Below are 20,150 nucleotides of genomic sequence, written 5' to 3' on the forward strand. Positions count from 1 at the left end.
CTGAGTATGTGAGTACTACATAAATAGAATTCAAGATATTGACGCTAGGGCGAACCCTCTGAAGGAAGAAAACTACGGTAAGTCCAAGTCTGACCCTTTAACAGGACTTGCAAAATTACGTGGAATACTAACCAATCACAAACCTGTCTGTAGTAAGCTATATTAGGTTACTTACCCCTCATAGGTACAAATGATAATGGGTTGCTGAGTGCCAGGCTTTTTTCTGATGGGCGCTGGTTCTCATTAAAGGGAATCTGTCACCCCTTTTTTGAGATATCATATAATGATATCATTCAATTGTGTGTCACATAAGGATTCTCTTAGTACTTTTGCTTCCCCCTGACCCCTTCACCTGCTCCCCCCTCCCTGTCTTGCTCTACGCATTTCTTCTTGTGTAGAGCAAGACAGGGAGGGGGGGAGCAGGTGAATAAGCCCCGCCCAGCGGACCGGACAGCGGCAGTTTACATACATCTGAACCGATAAAAAAGGTATTTATGCATGAAAGGTGCGGGGTCAGGGGGAAGCAAAAGTACTAAGAGAATCCTTATGTGACACACAATTGAATGATATCATTATATGATATCTCAAAAAAGGGGTGACAGAGTCCCTTTAAGGAGATCCAACTTATATATGTAGTCTTACAGACTAAGCTCTACAGCATATTCCACATGCCAGAGTCCTTTTTATTACCTTTCTGACATCCAGAGTCTCCCCCCAGGGATCTGACAGAATAATTCTTCATTTCTAGCTGAGCTTTGGTAAACTAGGAAATGTGAGCTAAGCTAGTCTTGTGATGTTGGGTCAAAGCAGTGGAAATATTTAGCCATTAATCATGTTCATATAGTGGGTTCAGCCAGAGATGCTGCTCCTTTCCAGCTGGATACTGTTAACTTCTGGATACTATTAATAGTCATATGATCATGTGAGCCTTCAGCAAGTCCCTTTTCCTTTTAGATGAGTTCAAGGTTTCAGCTTTTATGTGGTCTCGTGACTTCTATATATCTCTTGGCAGCATTGGTGACTGGATACAGATGCATGGAAGGTTTTTTTTTATCACTGCTGTGTTTTTTTATTGTTGGCATGTCTATAACTTGATTTATTTAACCGGTTATAGGCAAAGACAGTGTTGCGATCCTGTCTATCAGTTAGCTGTTTTCTGGAGCTCTCCTGAATCATCCAGTTTCTAGTATACATAATTCAGATCTTCATCGCTATTTAATGATCAACGTGATACATTATTTTCCTACTTGCCTATTATCAGTTGTCAAGGATTTTTACTAAGAACATGCTTCTTGTTTTATAGAAACTCTACACTTAAGGCCTTATTCACATGTCAGCGTTTGATCTGTAGTTTGCATCAGCATTAAAGGGGAATCTGTCAGCAAGTTTTTGCTATCTCATCTGAGGGCACCATAATGCAGGGAAAGAGACTTTGATTCCAGCGATGTATCACGTAGTTTAGTAGTTGTGACACAGAGTTTGGATATAGAATGCAGCAGGGTTGAGGAAGCTAATCCCGCCTACATCAGGCTCTCTGTGTACATAGTCTATAGACAGTGAGCTGCTTATCATAGGAGGGGCCGTGGTCGGGCTAGGTCTTAGGTTCCTGTTTCACTTAGCGACGCACCAGTGATCCCGACAACGATACAACCTGGTAGGGATCACTGGTGTGTCACTAAATGATCGCTAGTAAGCTGCCAAACAGGCAGATCTCTTCAGCGATGCAGCAACGATCCAGCGATCAAACACAGTGATGCATGCTAGCCAGCGGGACGACGACGACGAAAAAATGGCCCAGGACCTTCCTGCACGATCAGCGATATTCAGCAGGGGGGCCGGTCGCTGCTGCGTGTCACATGTAGCGAAATCACTGTTGCGTCACAAAATCGGTGACACATTAGCGATCTCGCTTTGTGAGACGGGGCCTTTATGCCCTGCTGTAGCTGTTGTAGTCCCAGCAGTGATAAGGTCCTGGTGATAAAATCTTCAATGTAAGTAAACAGCACATAGCCTAATAAGTGACACGTTGCTGAATTTGGCGTTTTAACCCCTACCTCTTGCTGTCTTCAGATTACATAGCAAAAACTTGCTGACAGATTCCATTTAATATGCCAAATTCAGGAGCGGAACCTATAGAGAGAAATGGTGTAACTGAAAGATTCCCACCTGTTCAGTATTTCATCGGAGTCTTGCCGAAGACTTTGCCACACATTTCAAAAATAAGATTGACCAAATAAGGCAAGTCTTCATCATTCAACCACCACTACCCCTTTGTATACCAGACCAATGCCCAAACCCCATAACCTCCCTCTCTAACATCACTGAAAGGGAGCTTAATTGTCTCCTCCAAATCGCACCTCACAACCTGTGCACTCGACCCCATCCCACCTCCTCCCCAACCTCACCACCACACTTATCCCATCCCTAACCCACCTCTTCAACCTATCACTAACGTCCGGTACCTTCACTTCTGCTTTCTAACATGCCACAATCACGCCTATCCTTAAAGAGCCAACACTCGACCCAACCGCTATGTCCAGCTATCGCCCAATATCGCTGCTCCCATTTCCTTCCAAACTCCTGGAGCAGCACATCCACTCTGAACTTTCCTTCCACCCATCATCTAACTTGCTCTTCAACAATCTACAATCTGCTTTCCGCCCCCATCACTCCACTGAGACAGCCCTGACCAAAATTACTAACGACCTACTTACATCCAAATCAAACGGACAATACTCTATACTCCTGCTTCTAGACCTGTCCTCTGCATTCGACACAGTTGACCACTGCCTCCTACTACAGATCCTCTCCTCCTTTGGCATCAAAGACCTCGCCCTATCCTTGATCTCCTCATACCTTTCCAACCGCACATTCAGTGTCTCCCACTCCCACACTACCTCCTCATCCCACCCTCTCTCTGTTGGAGTCCCCCATGGCTCTTTTTTAGTACCCCTACTCTTCTCAATCTATACACTTGGTCTGGGGCAACTCATAAAGTCCCACGGATTCCAGTACCACCTTTATGCTGATGACACTCAGATCTACCTCTCTGGCCCAGACGTCACCTCTCTGCTGTCCAGAATCCCAGAGTGTCTATCAGCCATATCCTCCTCCTCTCGCTTCCTCAAGCTCAATATGGAAAAATCTGAACTCATCATTTTACCTCCTTCTCACAGATTATCCTTACCCGACCTATGTATAACAATTAATGACATCATACTTTCCCCAGTACCGGAAGACCGCTGCCTCGGAGTAACCTTTGACTCTGCCCTGTCCTTCAAACCGCACATCCGAGCTTTCTACCTCCTGTCGACTCCAGCTCAAAAATATTTCCAGAATCCGTCCTTTCCTCAACCCTCAATCTACTAAAATGCTTGTGCATGCCCTCATCATCTCCCGCCTCGATTACTGCAACATCCTTTTCTGTGGTCTCCCTGCTAACACCCTCGCACCTCTCCATTCCATCCTTAACTCTGCTGCCCGACTAATTCATCTTTTGCTTCGCTACTCCTCCGCTTCTTCCCACTGCAAATCTCTTCACTGGCTCCCATTCCCTCAGCGTATCCAGTTCAAATTACTAATACTGACCTACAAGGCCATCTATAACCTGTCTCCCCCATATGTCTCTGAACTAATCTCCCGATACCTTCCCTCACGTAATCGCCGGTCCTCCCAAGACCTCCTTCTCTCTCCTCCACACTTATTCGCTCCTCACCCAACTTCCATGACTTCTCCCGAATTGCCCCTATCTCTGGAATTCTTTGCCCCAACATGTCCGATTATCAACCAAATTTGGATCCTTCAGACGGAACCTGAAAACCCACCTCTTCAAGAAAGCCTGCAATGACCCCGCTACCTCCTCACCACTACCGGAGATATCACCTCAACCAACACTGGAATTGCTGCAACCCATCAACCTACTGTCTCCTTCCCCACCATCCTGTAGCATGTAAGCCCAAAAGGGCAGGGTCCTCTCCCCTCTGTATCAGTCTGTCATTTTTAGTTTGTTTACTGTAAGTGATATCTGTAATTTGTATGTAACCCTTTCTCATGTACAGCACCATGGAATTAATGGTGCTATATAAATAAATAATAATAATAATAGTTTGTAAGCCAAAAATCTAGTGTGGCCAAATGCAGATCAACATACCTACATGTGAATAAGGCCTAAGCAGAGTTCATGCTATTAAGAAAATATTACACCAAAATAGATCCTTGTGTCAGGCTTACTATGAAACCACATAACCACCATGCAATATGAGCAGTCTGCTGTGATATTCTTACTAAGGCTGCACATAATGCAAATTGGCTATGAAGCAGACCGAGCGAAATGATCTGGCGAGTTAGTGACTGTATAAGTCAATGTCTAAACCTTTAATAAGCCTTGCAACATGACCAGGGATAATGGGTAACCAGAAACCCATCTAGCTGTTCAGATACTAATTTTATCAAACTTTTCTCTTATGACGCATTGGCAAGAAGACTATGCACCCAACTGGTCCCCTTAAAGATTACCTATCACTTGGTAAAAAAGTGTGGTTAAATACCTTGTAAAAATCTATGAGCTTTCCTGATTTTGCTGTTCTTTTCTGTCTTATGATGTGCTACTCTATTGCCAAGATATTCATATTTGTTGCTTTTGGAGTGCAACATGTGAAATGTCTGCTTGCAGGCCAACTGGGCATTTCTTCAGAGTCCTCTCTGAGCATGTGTGCTTTCATATCTCCCTCACAGACAATGCCAATCACAGATCAGTTGCCGAACTGTGATTCACAGTGTGTGAGAGGGAAGATTGAAAGTGGATCTCTTTAAGAAGAATGAAGAAACACCCAGTTAGTCTGCAAGCAAACATTTCACATATTGTGCTCCAAAAGGATCAAATTTGAATATCTCTGCAATGGCTTGAGGCAGCAGAATCAGAAGTTCAGGGATTTTTTTACAAGGTATTTAACTCCAGGTTTTTTTTTTTTTTTTTTTTTTTTAGAAAGAAAAAGGAGAGAGAGAGGACCCAGTGTCCAATAGGAAATTATTTCCCAGTCCAGATTGGAAAGAGTGTGTGATGGCATCACTGAACACGGTGTCCACTGATTGTTCTATGTTCTACTTCCAATCTGGACTGTGAAACAATTTTCTTTTTGACACTGGGTTCTCTGTCACCCCTTTTTCTTCTTCTTACCTGTGCTGTTGGGTATAGTTTACTGATGAAGGTCATATGAGGCCGAAACGTCTACGTGTATTACTCTTTCTTTTTGACTGGAATGCAATTAAAGATGTTATACTGTTCAGCCCTAATTTGAGTGCCAAGTCTGCACACAGTCAAGGCACCCAGTGCCAAAGGCAGTAAAACAACCCCAAAACGTCTTTGAACCGCCACCATATTTGACTAGGTACTCTGTTCTTTTCTTTGTAGGTCTCATTCTGTTTTTAGTAAACAGTAGAATGATGTGCTTTACCAAAAAACTCTATCTTGGTCTCATATGTCCATAGGATAGTTTCCCAGAATGATTTAGGCTTACTTACGTACATTTTGGCAAACTGAAGTCCAGCTTTTTTATGTCCGTGTCAGCAGTGGGGTCCTTTTTGAGTCTCATGCCATAGCGTTTGATTTCATTCAAATGTCGATGGATAGTTATCGCTGACACTGATGCACCCTGAGAGCCTGCAGGACAGATTGAATTTCTTTGGAACTTGATTTGGGCTGCTTATCCACCATCCGGACTATCCTGCATTGCAACTTTGCATCATTTTTTTTTTTTTTTTTTTTTGCTGTCCACATCTAGGAAGATTAGCTACAGTGCCATGGCTTGTAAACATCAATAGGGATCAGCGGACCCATGGATATTCTAGTACTGGACCAAACTTAAGTCCAAAGTTGAACCTGAATCCAATCCCTATTGATATCTTTCTCTTTCCAGCTCTCTCTCTCTTTCCAGCTCGCTCGCTCGCTCTCGCTCTCTTTCCAGCTCGCTCTCGCTCTCTTTCCAGCTCGCTCTCGCTCTCTTTCCAGCTCGCTCTCGCTCTCTTTCCGGCTCGCTCTCGCTCTCTTTTTCCGGCTCGCTCTCGCTCTCTTTCCGGCTCGCTCTCGCTCTCTTTCCGGCTCGCTCTCGCTCTCTTTCCGGCTCGCTCTCGCTCTCTTTCCGGCTCGCTCTCGCTCTCTTTCCGGCTCGCTCTCGCTCTCTTTCCGGCTCGCTCTCGCTCTCTTTCCGGCTCGCTCTCGCTCTCTTTCCGGCTCGCTCTCGCTCTCTTTCCGGCTCGCTCTCGCTCTCTTTCCGGCTCGCTCTCGCTCTCTTTCCGGCTCGCTCTCGCTCTCTTTCCGGCTCGCTCTCTCTCTCTTTCCGGCTCGCTCTCTCTCTTTCCGGCTCGCTCTCTCTCTTTCCGGCTCTCTTTCCGGCTCGCTCGCTCTCTCTCTCTCTTTCCGGCTCGCTCTCTCTCTCTCTCTTTCCGGCTCGCTCTCTCTCTCTCTCTTTCCGGCTCGCTCTCTCTCTCTCTCTCTTTCCGGCTCGCTCTCTCTCTCTCTCTTTCCGGCTCGCTCGCTCGCTCTCTCTTTCCGGCTCGCTCGCTCTCTCTCTTTCCGGCTCGCTCGCTCGCTCTCTCTTTCCGGCTCGCTCGCTCTCTCTCTTTCCGGCTCGCTCGCTCTCTCTCTTTCCGGCTCGCTCGCTCTCTCTCTTTCCGGCTCGCTCGCTCTCTCTCTTTCCGGCTCGCTCGCTCGCTCTCTCTCTTTCCGGCTCGCTCGCTCTCTTTCCGGCTCGCTCTCTCGCTCTCTCTCTTTCCGGCTCGCTCTCTCTCTTTCCGGCTCGCTCGCTCTCTTTCCGGCTCGCTCGCTCTCTCTCTTTCCGGCTCGCTCGCTCTCTCTCTTTCCGGCTCGCTCGCTCGCTCTCTCTCTTTCCGGCTCGCTCTCTCTCTTTCCGGCTCGCTCGCTCTCTTTCCGGCTCGCTCGCTCTCTTTCCGGCTCGCTCGCTCGCTCTCTTTCCGGCTCGCTCGCTCGCTCTCTTTCCGGCTCGCTCGCTCGCTCTCTTTCCGGCTCGCTCGCTCGCTCTCTTTCCGACTCGCTCGCTCGCTCTCTTTCCGGCTCGCTCGCTCGCTCTCTTTCCGGCTCGCTCTCTTTCCGGCTCGCTCGCTGGCTCGCTCTCTTTCCGGCTCGCTCGCTCTCTCTCTTTCCGGCTCTCTCTCTCTCTCTCTCTTTCCGGCTCGCTCTCTCTCTCTCTTTCCGGCTGGCTCGCTCTCTCTCTTTCCGGCTGGCTCGCTCTTTCTTTCTCTTTCCGGCTGGCTCGCTCTCTCTCTCTCTTTCCGGCTGGCTCGCTCTCTCTCTCTCTTTCCGGCTGGCTCGCTCTCTCTCTTTCCGGCTCGCTCTCTCTTTCCGGCTCTCTCTCTCTCTTTCCGGCTCTCTCTCTCTTTTTCCGGCTCTCTCTCTCTTTCCGGCTCGCTCGCTCTCTCTCTCTCTTTCCGGCTCGCTCGCTCTCTCTCTTTCCGGCTCGCTCGCTCTCTCTCTTTCCGGCTCGCTCGCTCTCTCTCTCTCTTTCCGGCTCGCTCGCTCTCTCTCTCTCTTTCCGGCTCGCTCGCTCGCTCTCTCTCTTTCCGGCTCGCTCGCTCTCTCTCTCTCTTTCCGGCTCGCTCGCTCTCTCTCTCTCTTTCCGGCTCGCTCGCTCTCTCTCTTTCCGGCTCGCTCGCTCTCTCTCTCTCTTTCCGGCTCGCTCGCTCGCTCTCTCTCTTTCCGGCTCGCTCGCTCTCTCTCTCTTTCCGGCTCGCTCGCTCTCTCTCTCTCTTTCCGGCTCGCTCGCTCGCTCTCTCTCTTTCCGGCTCGCTCGCTCTCTCTCTTTCCGGCTCGCTCGCTTTCTCTCTCTCTCTCTCTCTCTCTCTCTCTCTCCGGCGCGCTCTTTTTTTCTCTCTTTCGCGCTCTCTTTCCCGCTCGCGCTCTCTTTCCCGCTCGCGCTCTCTTTCCCGCTCGCGCTCTCTTTCCCACTCTTTCTTTTTTTTTGCTGTCCACATCTAGGAAGATTAGCTACAGTGCCATGGCTTGTAAACATCAATAGGGATCAGTGGACCCATGGATATTCTAGTACTGGACCAAACTTAAGTCCAAAGTTGAACCTGAATCCAATCTCTATTGATATCGCTTTCTCTTTCCGGCTCGCTCGCTCTCTTTCCATCTCTTTCTAGCTCGCGCTTTCTTTCCAGCTCGCGCTCTCTTTCCCGCTCTCGCTCTCTTTCCCGCTCTCGCTCTCTTTCCCGCTCTCGCTCTCTTTCCCGCTCTCGCTCTCTTTCCCGCTCTCGCTCTCTTTCCCGCTCGCGCTCTCTTTCCCGCTCGCGCTCTCTTTCCCGCTCGCGCTCTCTTTCCCGCTCGCGCTCTCTTTCCCACTCTTTCTTTTTTTTTTTTTTTGCTGTCCACATCTAGGAAGATTAGCTACAGTGCCATGGCTTGTAAACATCAATAGGGATCAGCGGACCCATGGATATTCTAGTACTGGACCAAACTTAAGTCCAAAGTTGAACCTGAATCCAATCTCTATTGATATCTCTTTCTCTTTCCGGCTCGCTCGCTCTCTTTCCATCTCTTTCTAGCTCGCGCTTTCTTTCCAGCTCGCGCTTTCTTTCCAGCTCGCGCTTTCTTTCCAGCTCGCGCTTTCTTTCCAGCTCGCGCTCTCTTTCCCGCTCTTTCTTTTTTTTTTTTTTTTTTTTGCTGTCCACATCTAGGAAGATTAGCTACAGTGCCATGGCTTGTAAACATCAATAGGGATCAGTGGACCCATGGATATTCTAGTACTGGACCAAACTTAAGTCCAAAGTTGAACCTGAATCCAATCTCTATTGATATCGCTTTCTCTTTCCGGCTCGCTCGCTCTCTTTCCATCTCTTTCTAGCTCGCGCTCGCGCTTTCTTTCCAGCTCGCGCTTTCTTTCCAGCTCGCGCTTTCTTTCCAGCTCGCGCTTTCTTTCCAGCTCGCGCTCTTTCCAGCTCTCTTTTTTTTTTTTTTTTGCTGTCCACATCTAGGAAGATTAGCTACAGTGCGATGGCTTGTAAACATCAATAGGGATCAGCGGACCCATGGATATTCTAGTACTGGACCAAACTTAAGTCCAAAGTTGAACCTGAATCCAATCTCTATTGATATCTCTTTCTCTTTCCAGCTCGCTCTCTCTCTCTTTCCAGCTCGCTCTCGCTCTCTTTCCAGCTCGCTCTCGCTCTCTTTCCAGCTCGCTCTCGCTCTCTTTCCAGCTCGCTCGCGCTCTCTTTCCAGCTCGCTCGCGCTCTCTTTCCAGCTCGCTCGCGCTCTCTTTCCAGCTCGCTCGCGCTCTCTTTCCAGCTCGCTCGCGCTCTCTTTCCAGCTCGCTCGCGCTCTCTTTCCAGCTCGCTCGCGCTCTCTTTCCAGCTCGCTCGCGCTCTCTTTCCAGCTCGCTCTCTTTCCGTTCAAGCATTTATCGTATATATCTCATCCACCAAGACAACATTGCTGATGCATAAGCAAACTATACTCTGGAATCTACTAAGACAGAAGTGACCAGTAAATCTGCGTCTCAGGGCATGTTTACGCTTTAACTATTTTAGGCCAAATTCAGACATCAAGCTGAGTTCTGGTCGGGGGACATGTGGCCAGTCCATACATCAGTCTGTACATGTATCATATTTCACGGATGTCTGATTTTTGCACTTTTTGAACTGAGACGTTCACATGAAACCGCATTGATATTAATGTGAATGAGAGTTCTGCAGCCCGATATACATGCATTGAAATTGTTAATAGAATAGAGCATGCTGTGAAATCGGTATCAAGCTTTAGAATTATACTTTGTGTAATTGAAACTTTAAAAATCTCTCTGCTTATTGCACTGTAGTTTACTGCATTCTTACTGTGGAATCTGTTGAAATTCATCGCCATATGTTAACATAGCCTTACTGTGGTGCATGGTAGGATTATTGAGGGGAAGCTTTGTTGGACTGTAGTATTGATGTACTTATGTATATTACATTATTTTGCTTTGACTAACATTATATTTATGAATTATGCAACTTTTTCCTCTTCAGGAACTTGTAAAACTTTTGCAACAATCATTAAAGTCATCGCAGTATGATAAGTACTTTGCTACTCCTTTCTCTGATGAGCTCTCAAAAGACCATTTACACTTGCTCCAACAAAAAGATGATCACATTCGAGACCTGAACCTTCTTCTGGAGAAGAAGACTTTGGAGAAGGACAGTCTCCAACAGGAAATTGAGGGGCTGAAATGCGGTGTTGAGCAAATGAAAGAACAGCTCAACATGATGATTGAAACAATTCAGGCTAAAGATGAAGTGATTATGAGGCTATCAAGGCAGATCAGTGACTATGAGGAATCTTCGCCCTTATCTGGCAACAGTTCAGACTCCCCCATTCAGAAAGATGAAGATATGAATCGGTTAAGAGTAAGTTCTTTTGTACTTGTGTGGAATACATAGCATGATTCTTACAAGAATTCCTTTTACGTGTAGGATCTGACTACTTCCAGATATTTGTGCATGTACGTGAAAAGTTAGCAATTCTGCCTTGTATATTGCAATATCAATTTATATCACATATTCTGTGCATGCTTGGTGATTTTATATTGTAGCATTTTCAGGGATCATTTCTGTTAATGGCATAGCTCTGACTACGAATTAATGTTGGTAGCTGTACAGAAGAAATAAACAAAAAAGACTAAGTTAGACAAAAGCAACCAGCACACAGGCAAAAGAAGCTTACCTGCCCAGGCCACAGAATAAATGCACTATCAATGTGCAGCGCACCTGATTTATATGGCACAGGTGCAAAAATACCTGATGAGACAGCCAGCCTGCAATCAGGGAATGGCCGCTTGGTATAATAATGCACAAAAAATATAATCTGTATATGGCAATGTTCACACAGAAAATGCAGAGCATCTGGCTGAAGCTATTAATGACGCCCATACTCGGAACAGGTGGGCCAGCCAGTGCTAACAAAAATGCATACTGTGTGAACAGTGGCCACAGTATACAGAGCCATATGGGCCTAACTGCACCCTGAAAAGATATAAAGTGCAAAAAGCACAGCAATATATGTGAGGTATTAGTTTATATTATTCACCTTGATAGTGCATTTGTTCTGTGGCCTGGGCAGGTAAGCATCTTTTGCCTGTGTGCTGGTTGTTTTAGCTGTACAAAAGAGAATTATTATCTCAGAATGAATCTATGCCTTGTTTGCATCGTTGACTATATTACAAACTAGTAGTAGGTCTGGGGGCGGTTGAGATTTACTGTTGTAACTTGGGGGTGGGGGTCCTGAGATCTGATTCTTTCATTGTTGTGGGGGAATGGTATTAGGCTGCTGTCTGGACATCTTGGGTTCCTCACTTTTCCATCATCCATCTCACAAACACAAACTTCCCCATCCCTGGTTCCTTAGCAGTGTCATCCTGCTGCTGCCCTAACGCTGTGCTGCTTATTGCCCCTAAATGTAGCACATAAGCACAGTCACCACAAAGCTAATAATACCTCACACATTGTGCCCACAACCAGAATGGTAGCAGGTAGATATTGCCCCCAACAAAAACCCTTCCGAGCAGTTCATACCCCCAAAATTAATAGTTGTACACAGAACCAAGCCAAAATAATTGTACTCTGCAGATATTTGCATGCAATCAGTAAATTCCTACATAGTATCAACAACATAATTAAGTGCCCACATTATACCAAGCATAATGCCTCAACAATATTTCACAACATTACTGTGCCAAGCATAGTGTACTCATGGAAGCTCCAATAATAACTATCAGACAGGGCTGTGGAGTCGGTGTCAATTTTGGTGGAGTTGGTATAAAATGAACCAACTCCGATTGCATATTTTAAAAACTGGGTACAATGTAGGATGTGGCTAAATGTTTTCATAAGAATTTGGGAAAGTTATGAAATGTCCTATAAATGTCTGTTCTGTTCCTGATCTAAGGATCTGGGCTTTTAGTTGAGATGAATCTGTGCTGCACTTTATGTACATGCTCAGTAGTGACCAATGCTGTGGGGTCGTAGTTGAGATAAATCTGTGCTGCACTTTATGTACATGCTCAGTAGTGACCAGTGCTGTGGGGTCGTAGATGAGATGAATCTGTGCTGCACTTTATGTACATGCTCAGTAGTGACCAATGCTGTGGGGTCGTAGTTGAGATAAATCTGTGCTGCACTTTATGTACATGCTCAGTAGTGATCAGTGCTGTGGAGTCGGAGTGGAGATAAATCTGTGCTGCACTTTATGTACATGCTCAGTAGTGACCAGTGCTGTGGAGTCGTAGTTGAGATAAATCTGTGCTGCACTTTATGTACATGCTCAGTAGTGACCAGTGCTGTGGGGTCGTAGATGAGATGAATCTGTGCTGCACTTTATGTACATGCTCAGTAGTGACCAATGCTGTGGGGTCGTAGTTGAGATAAATCTGTGCTGCACTTTATGTACATGCTCAGTAGTGATCAGTGCTGTGGAGTCGGAGTGGAGATAAATCTGTGCTGCACTTTATGTACATGCTCAGTAGTGACCAGTGCTGTGGAGTCGTAGTTGAGATAAATCTGTGCTGCACTTTATGTACATGCTCAGTAGTGACCAGTGCTGTGGGGTCGTAGATGAGATGAATCTGTGCTGCACTTTATGTACATGCTCAGTAGTGAGGCAGTGCTGTGGAGTCGGAGTGGAGATAAATCTGTGCTGCACTTTATGTACATGCTCAGTAGTGACCAGTGCTGTGGGGTCGTAGTTGAGATAAATCTGTGCTGCACTTTATGTACATGCTCAGTAGTGACCAGTGCTGTGGGGTCGTAGATGAGATGAATCTGTGCTGCACTTTATGTACATGCTCAGTAGTGAGGCAGTGCTGTGGAATCGGAGTGGAGATAAATCTGTGCTGCACTTTATGTACATGCTCAGTAGTGACCAGTGCTGTGGGGTCTTGTAGTTGAAAGTCAGGGAAATTGAGGAGTCGGAGGTTTGGCTTACCGACACCACAGCCCTAGTCAGAGCAAAGATATCTTTAGTGCTGCCAGCAGAATTGGTGCTCCGTATATTTCTCATGGTACCCTCAAAAGCAATAGTAACACTGCACCAAAGAAATAAAAAGTGAAAAAGCTCCCCTAACCATGTTGCTACGCATCAGGCCTGTTCCGGATTGTGAAATGAGCAGACTCTGGAAACGACAGACAGCATCATCGCTGTCTGCTGCATGGGAGACCTGCCCTCTTATAGGCTGACAACCCAAAATGTGGTGTTGTCTGCAAGGGTGAATGTGGATTAAGCTCCTAGGGTTGCTTCTGAATAATGCCCAATCTACCGGGGATCTCTCCACAATCAATCTAAAGGTCGCAGACCTGGACTGTCAGCAGCTGTTTCTCACAAGTATAGCCAGTGTTGAAATTGGAATTGCTAGGTGCACAGGTTAATTCTCTTAATCAAAGGTGACACTGTGACTTTTTTCATTCTATTCCCACTATTTGTCTACCCAGCATGTTGTAATGACCTCATATGTGGCTTTTCTCCCTCTACTCTGCATACAGCTAGGTTTCTTTTTAGCAATACTGTCTTGTTTTGCCATTAATATTAGCCCAACCAGAGAATGCTTGCATTTTCTCTTGCTTCCTATGGATTTGGCATTAGGTTTCATACCCATGACCATAATATTCAGATGAGTGCTATCCGTTGTTTTGACAGATAGAATTCATCCCCATGGTATTCTGAGGGGCTGTGTACTTGTCTTATTCTTTTTTTTTTTTTCTCCTCAGACAGAGCCCATCTGGGAAAACATCACAGCATGCCCATATTTGATCTGATATTCAGATCACACTCAGCCATGCAAGTCAATGGGTCCGTAGAAAACATCGGACTGCACTCGGGTGACATCTCAGTACAGACCGATTTCCACACACTGACACAATGAAGAAGTTGGAGACACTTTGTTTTCTACATCTTCTGCTCATCTGAGAAAATTGGATCTTACCCTGATCAGAGTGTGATTTACACAATCTACCCGATTTTCTCGGTTGAGAAAACATCAGGTTGTGTGACCCTTGCCTTACAGGGACTAAAGTGAGTAGGCTGACCTAGCGTAGTGGGGAGGCATTAGATCAAATAGGTTTTTATTTGTGGCAAAAAGCAACTATTTTTTTTGTCTAGAGTGGTGAATATTGTATTAGTCAGATGAAGGCCATTCAGCTATGTATTGGCTTTAATGTACTAGACCTCCATATACAATGAATGTAATGAGCACAGTGCATCACATATATCAGATCTGTCTTTACAAGTGGACACACGCATTGACAAATGACATACACATAAGTAGTGCAACTCCGCATATATTTATCAGATCAGCAGAACTATCAATAACACTTTGACAGTGCAGAAATAAAGGAGATTAGTTTGTAAGGTGGAATCAATCCGCTGATGTAACATGAAGTAAACAGTCAAGCCTTCCCTGCTGGTTGTTCTGAATGAAAAATGTCCATTTTTCTTTTTCACGAGGAAATGATTTTCACGTTGAGTTGTATTTCACAATCAGTCCTTGATGACATAGGAACGGAGAGCTCCTTACAATCGGATCCATATGGGCATTTTTTATTCTATGAGTTATCCTCATTTTATTTACATATTTTTAGATAAATCAATATTACACTTAACCACTTAGTGATAGTGCCAATTTTTACAATTCTGACCACTGTCACTTTGCGGTTATAGCTCTGGAACGCTTCAGCGGATCCCACTGATTCTGAGAGTTTTTTCGTGACATATTGTACTTCATGTTAGTGGTAAAAATTATTCAATATAACTTGGTTCATTTATGGGAAAAAAGGAAATTTGGCAAAAATGTTGAAAGTTTTGCAGTTTTCAAACGTTCATTTTTTTGTGCCCTTAAATCAGAGAGTCATGTCATACAAAATGGTTAATAAATAACATTTCCAACACGTCAACTTTACTTCAGCACAATTTTGGAAAGATATATTTTTTTTTTTTTGTTAGGATGTTATAAGGGTTAAAAGTTGACCAGCGATTTCTCATTTTTCCAACAAAATTTACGAAACCATTTTTTTTAGGGACCACCTCACATTTGAAGGGAGTTTGGGGGGTCAGTATGACAGAAAATACCCAAAAGTGACACCATTCTAAAAACTGCACCACTCGAGGTGCTGGAAACCACATTCAAGAATTTATTAACCCTTCAGGTGCTTCATGAGAACTAAAGCAATGTGGAAGGAAAAAATTAACATTTTACTTTTTTCACAAAAAATTTACTTGAGACCCAAACTCTTATTTTCACAAGGGTAATGGGAGAAAACAGACCACACAATTTTGGGCGCATGGCAGGGCTCAGAATGGATGTAGCACCACTTGACTTCTTGAACGCAAAATTGGCTGGAATCAATGGCGGGCGCCAAGTTGCGTTTGGAGACCCCCTGATGTACCTAAACAGGGGAAACCCCCCAATTCTAACTCCAACCCTTACACGGCCCCAACCCCAGCACCCCAACCGTAACCCCAGCTGCACAGAATGGAAAAAAATCTTTTGTTATTTTATTATTTTTACCTAACTAAGGGTATGTTCAAAAAGGGCTAAAGTTAAAGATGACACCTTTCCTTTGTGTTATATTTTTACATTTTAAAAATTACAAAAAGGAAATGAGTCCATTCAAAAGTTTGGGCAACTTGAATAGTTAGTAGTACCCATTAGCGCCCCCTTTTTAAAGTATCACAGCTTGTAAACGCTTTTTGTAGCCAGACAAGTGTCTTACAATTCTTGTTTGAGGGATTTTCATCCATTCTTCCAGTTTTGAGATTCCTGAGTCTTCTTGCATTCACTACTATATTGAGGTCTAGATCACAGATTTTCCACAGATCAGAGGACATTGACGGCCATTGCTTGCACCTTTTGAGGTAGTCCATTTTGGACTTTGACGTGTGTTTAAGATAATCATTATCCATTTGTAGAAGCCATCCTTTTTCCAATGTCAGCTTTTTTGCAGATAGTGTTATGTTTGCATCAAGAATTTGTTGAAATTTCATTGAATCCATTCTTCCCTTTACCCATGAAATGTTCCCTGTGACATTGGCTGCAACACAATCCCAAACATGATGGATCCACCTCCATACTTAATGGTTGGCGAGAGGTTCTTTTCTTGAAATTCTGTGCCCTTTTTTCTCCACATATACCTGTGATCATTGTGGCCAAAGAGTTCTATTTTAACCTCATCAGTCCACAAAGATTTCTATTTTAACCTCATCAGTCCACAGGGCATGTTCAGACATTCTTTTTCATACTTCTGACGCTGAATTTTGTGGTGTGGATGCAGGAGAGGTTTTCTTCCATGAAGGCCATTTTTGTACAGGTGTCTTTGAACACCAGAAAAATGTACAAGTTCAGAGTCTGCTAAATCTTTTTGAAGGTCTTTTTCAGTCAGTCTGCGGTTTTGATTTGACTCTCTAGCAGTCCTACCAGCATCTCTCACTGATATTTTGCTTTGACTTCCAGACCTTATCTTGACCTTCACCGTTCCTGTTAACTGACGTTTCTTAATTAAATTTCAAACTGAGGAAAGGGCAACTTCAAAACTCTTTGCTATGTTATAGCCTTCTCATTCTCTGTGGGCCTCCACCATTTTCATTTTCAGAATGCTAGGCAGCTGCTTAAAAGAACCCTTGACTGCTGTTTTTTAGCACAAGGTTAGCGGAGGCTGGGTTTTTATAAAGAAGCTGAAATTTGCATTGCCTGGCCTTTCTTAACGATGATAGTGAACAAGTCATAACCCTAACAAGCTAATTCCGGTCAGAAACCTTGGTCTAAGTTAAAGTTTTGGCACCCCTGGTCAAAATTACTGTTGTGAACAGCATTGGAGGAGGGCCAGGAAACAGGGTCTACATATTATTGAAATATTTGGTGGGAGGGGGAGGAGAATTTAGTGGAAATACTGGAATCACACAAATTTGTTGGTAGTCCGATTATATACCCGACCTGGTCCTTGGGCCATAAAATTTGGGAGACATGTAAAAGACCGTTTTGGATGACAGACTGCTCAAAGTACACATCTATGTGGAATAACTTTAATTTAGAGTAGTTGTGGAGATTGGAGGGATTTGGAGAATTGAAGAATCAGGAATTGAAATATGTGCATCAGTTATACTCAGATAACCATCTCAAGTCATTTGAACAGCTTTAAATATTTGCAACTAATACACGCAATATGGACTCAGGAAGCCAGCTCTGATCTTTCAATGTCCTCTAATGGGCTGTTGGACTTCGAGTACAGGCAAAATCAATGAAGGGAATAATCTTTGGTTTACAACTTATTATTGCTAAAGATTTTGGGTGACCCAATGGCTCATATTTGGAGTAAGTGGGAGGAGGTTGTGGGTAACCTTTCTACAGAGGAGTAAGAAGGGGTGCTGGAATCTCCAGGGTTGCTTTCAATAAATGACACCAAATAGGTCTCAACTGTTTCTAGTTCATAGTTTATAGGACCCATGACGCATTGTCTGGAATGGGCCTAAAGATGGATGACTGTTGTTCCCATTGCAGGGAAGAAAATGCAGACCTGATGCACATGTTTTGGACATGCCCGAGACTGTTGGTGCTTTGGGGGGGTGGTAAATTAATAGCAAATGTGTTTAATATTCAGACCATGCTTAGAGCGAAAACCTTTGTGTTGGGATTAACAGGGAAGGTGGAATGCTCTTCCCAGGTACAGTTAGCTTTTGCTAAAATACTCTTTAGAGTAGAAAATCTATAGCCACACACTGGCTGGCAACCAGACTTCCCTGTGTAGAAGAAGTGGTCCAAGCTCTCAACTCTACTGTCTTATTGGAAAGAAGGTTTACATTGAGGGCTCCGGTTGGTAAATTTAGTAAAGTATGGGGAGACTGGATTAGGTCCACAGCTGTGGTTTCGGAGGAGCTGGCTAGAAAGGTCTTTTTTAATTTACTGATTCTGTAAATTATGATTAACCCCTGTCTTGGTAGTAGGATCATGTATTTGACTAATTGTCTTAGAATAACACCTATGTCAGCATGGGTGTGGTTTATTGTAATGCACACTTTTAAAGAGGGTGGATGTTAGTTCTGGATTGGGAAGGGGAGAACTGTATGGTGGTTATTTGGATGTCATTGAATGAATAATTGGTTTAGATAGGTACTATTTTTGTATATGTACTGTATGACCACATGAAAGATTTTTCTGCTGTAAACTGTTATTTGGCATTCAATAAAAGTTTATTGATTAAAAAACAAAATAGAGCAACACTGGATAACCCTTTGTTAACGAGCCTAGGGAGTCGATGATAAAAATCAAATATAAATGTACTCAATTATTTCTTTACAGGACAGTTTACAGGGATATAAGGCACAAAACAAGTTTCTCAATAAAGAAATATTGGAGCTTTCTGCCCTACGAAGAAGCACTGAGAGGAGGGAGCAAGAATTGGAAGCAAAGGTAAATTGTCCATAAGTCTTAACAGAGGTTTTCCTGTACCCATAATTACACAGGGTAAATGAAAGGTGTCTGTAACATGATTTATCCATTTACCATTGTTACCTGGCCTCATGTAGTAACACATTAACCCCTTCGCACCCGAGCCTGTTTTTGCCTTCGTGACCGGGCCAATTTTTTCAATTCTGACCAGTGTCACTTTATGAGGTCATAACTCTAGAACGCTTCAACGGATTCTGCTGATTCTGACATTGTTTTCTCGTGACATATTGTACTTCATGATGGTGGTAAAAATTTTTTAGATATGATCTGCACTTATTTGTTAAAAAAATCAAAATTTGGCAAAAATTTAGAAAATTTTGCAATTTTCAAACTTTTAATTTTTATGCCCTTAAATCAGAGAGTGATATCCCACAAAATAGTTAATAAATAACATTTCCCACATGTCTACTTTACATCTGCACAATTTTGGAAACATAATTTTTTTTTTTTTTAGGAAGTTATAAGGGTTAAAAGTTGACCAGCGATTTCTCATTTTTACAACAAAATTTGCAACACCATTTTTTTTAGGGACCACCTCACATTTGAAGTGAGTTTGGGGGGTCAATATGACAGAAAATACCCAAAATTGACACCATTCTAAAACTGCACCTCTCAATGTACTCAAAACCACATTCAAGAAGTTTATTAACCCTTCAGGTGCTTCACATGAATGAATGGAATATGGAAGGAAAAAAATAAACATTTAACTTTTTTTCACAAACATTTTACTTCAAAACCATTTTTTTTTTATTTTCACAAGTGTAAAAAGAGAAAATGAACCACTAAATTTTTTGTGCAATTTCTCCCGAATACGCCAATACCCCGTATGTGGGGCTAAACCACTGTTTGAGCACACGGCAGAGCTCAGAACGGAAGGAGTGCCGTTTGACTTTTTCAATGCAGAATTGGCTGGAATTGAGATCGGATGCCATGTCGCATTTGGAGAGCCCCTGATGTACCTAAACAGTGGAAACCCCCCACAAGTGACCCCATTTTGGAAATTAGACCCCCCCAAGGGACTTATCTAGATGTGTGGTGAGCACTTTGAACCCCCAAGTGTTTCACTAAAGTTTATAATGTAGAGCCGTGAAAATAAAAAAAAAATCATTTTTTTTCCACAAAAATGATCTTTTAGCCCCCAATTTTTATTTTCACAAGGGTAACAGGAGAAATTGGACCCTAAGAGTTGTTGTCCAATTTGTCCTGAGTACGCTGGTACGCCATATGTTGGAGAAAACTACTGTTTGGGCACACGGTGGGGCTCGGAAGGGAAGTAGTGACGTTCTGAAATGCAGACTTTGATGGAATGGTCTGCGGGTGTCGTGTCGCGTTTGCAGAGCCCCTGATGTACCTAAACAGTGGCAACCCCCCACAAGTGACCCCATTTTGGAAACTAGACCCCCCAAGGAACTTATATAGATGTGTGGTGAGCACTTTGAACCCCCAAGTGTTTCAGTAAAGTTTATAATGTAGAGGCGTGAAAATAAAAAAAAACATTTTTTTTCCACAAAAATGATCTTTTAGCCCCCAATTTTTATTTTCACAAGGTTAACGGGAGAAATTGGACCCTAAGAGTTGTTGTCCAATTTGTCCTGAGTACGCTGGTACCCCATATGTGGGAGAAAACTACTGTTTGGGCACACGGTGCGGCTCGGAAGGGAAGTAGTGACG

The 20,150-nt window shown here is 43.9% G+C and overlaps 1 protein-coding gene across 1 annotated transcript in view; it reads left to right on the forward strand.

Annotated features, from left to right (window-relative positions):
- TBC1D2B (TBC1 domain family member 2B) overlaps window positions 1–20,150 on the forward strand; it is a 111,707-nt gene that overhangs the window by 69,065 nt on the left and 22,492 nt on the right. Inside the window, exons 6-7 of the mRNA XM_073579377.1 lie at window positions 10,021–10,398; window positions 18,330–18,440. Coding sequence (XP_073435478.1) covers window positions 10,021–10,398; window positions 18,330–18,440 — 489 coding nt within the window. The remainder of the gene's footprint in view (window positions 1–10,020; window positions 10,399–18,329; window positions 18,441–20,150) is intronic.

Source organism: Dendrobates tinctorius, unplaced genomic scaffold (genome assembly GCF_039654945.1).
Source record: "Dendrobates tinctorius isolate UK_male_01 unplaced genomic scaffold, ASM3965494v1 ptg000062l, whole genome shotgun sequence".
Taxonomy (NCBI): domain Eukaryota; kingdom Metazoa; phylum Chordata; class Amphibia; order Anura; family Dendrobatidae; genus Dendrobates; species Dendrobates tinctorius.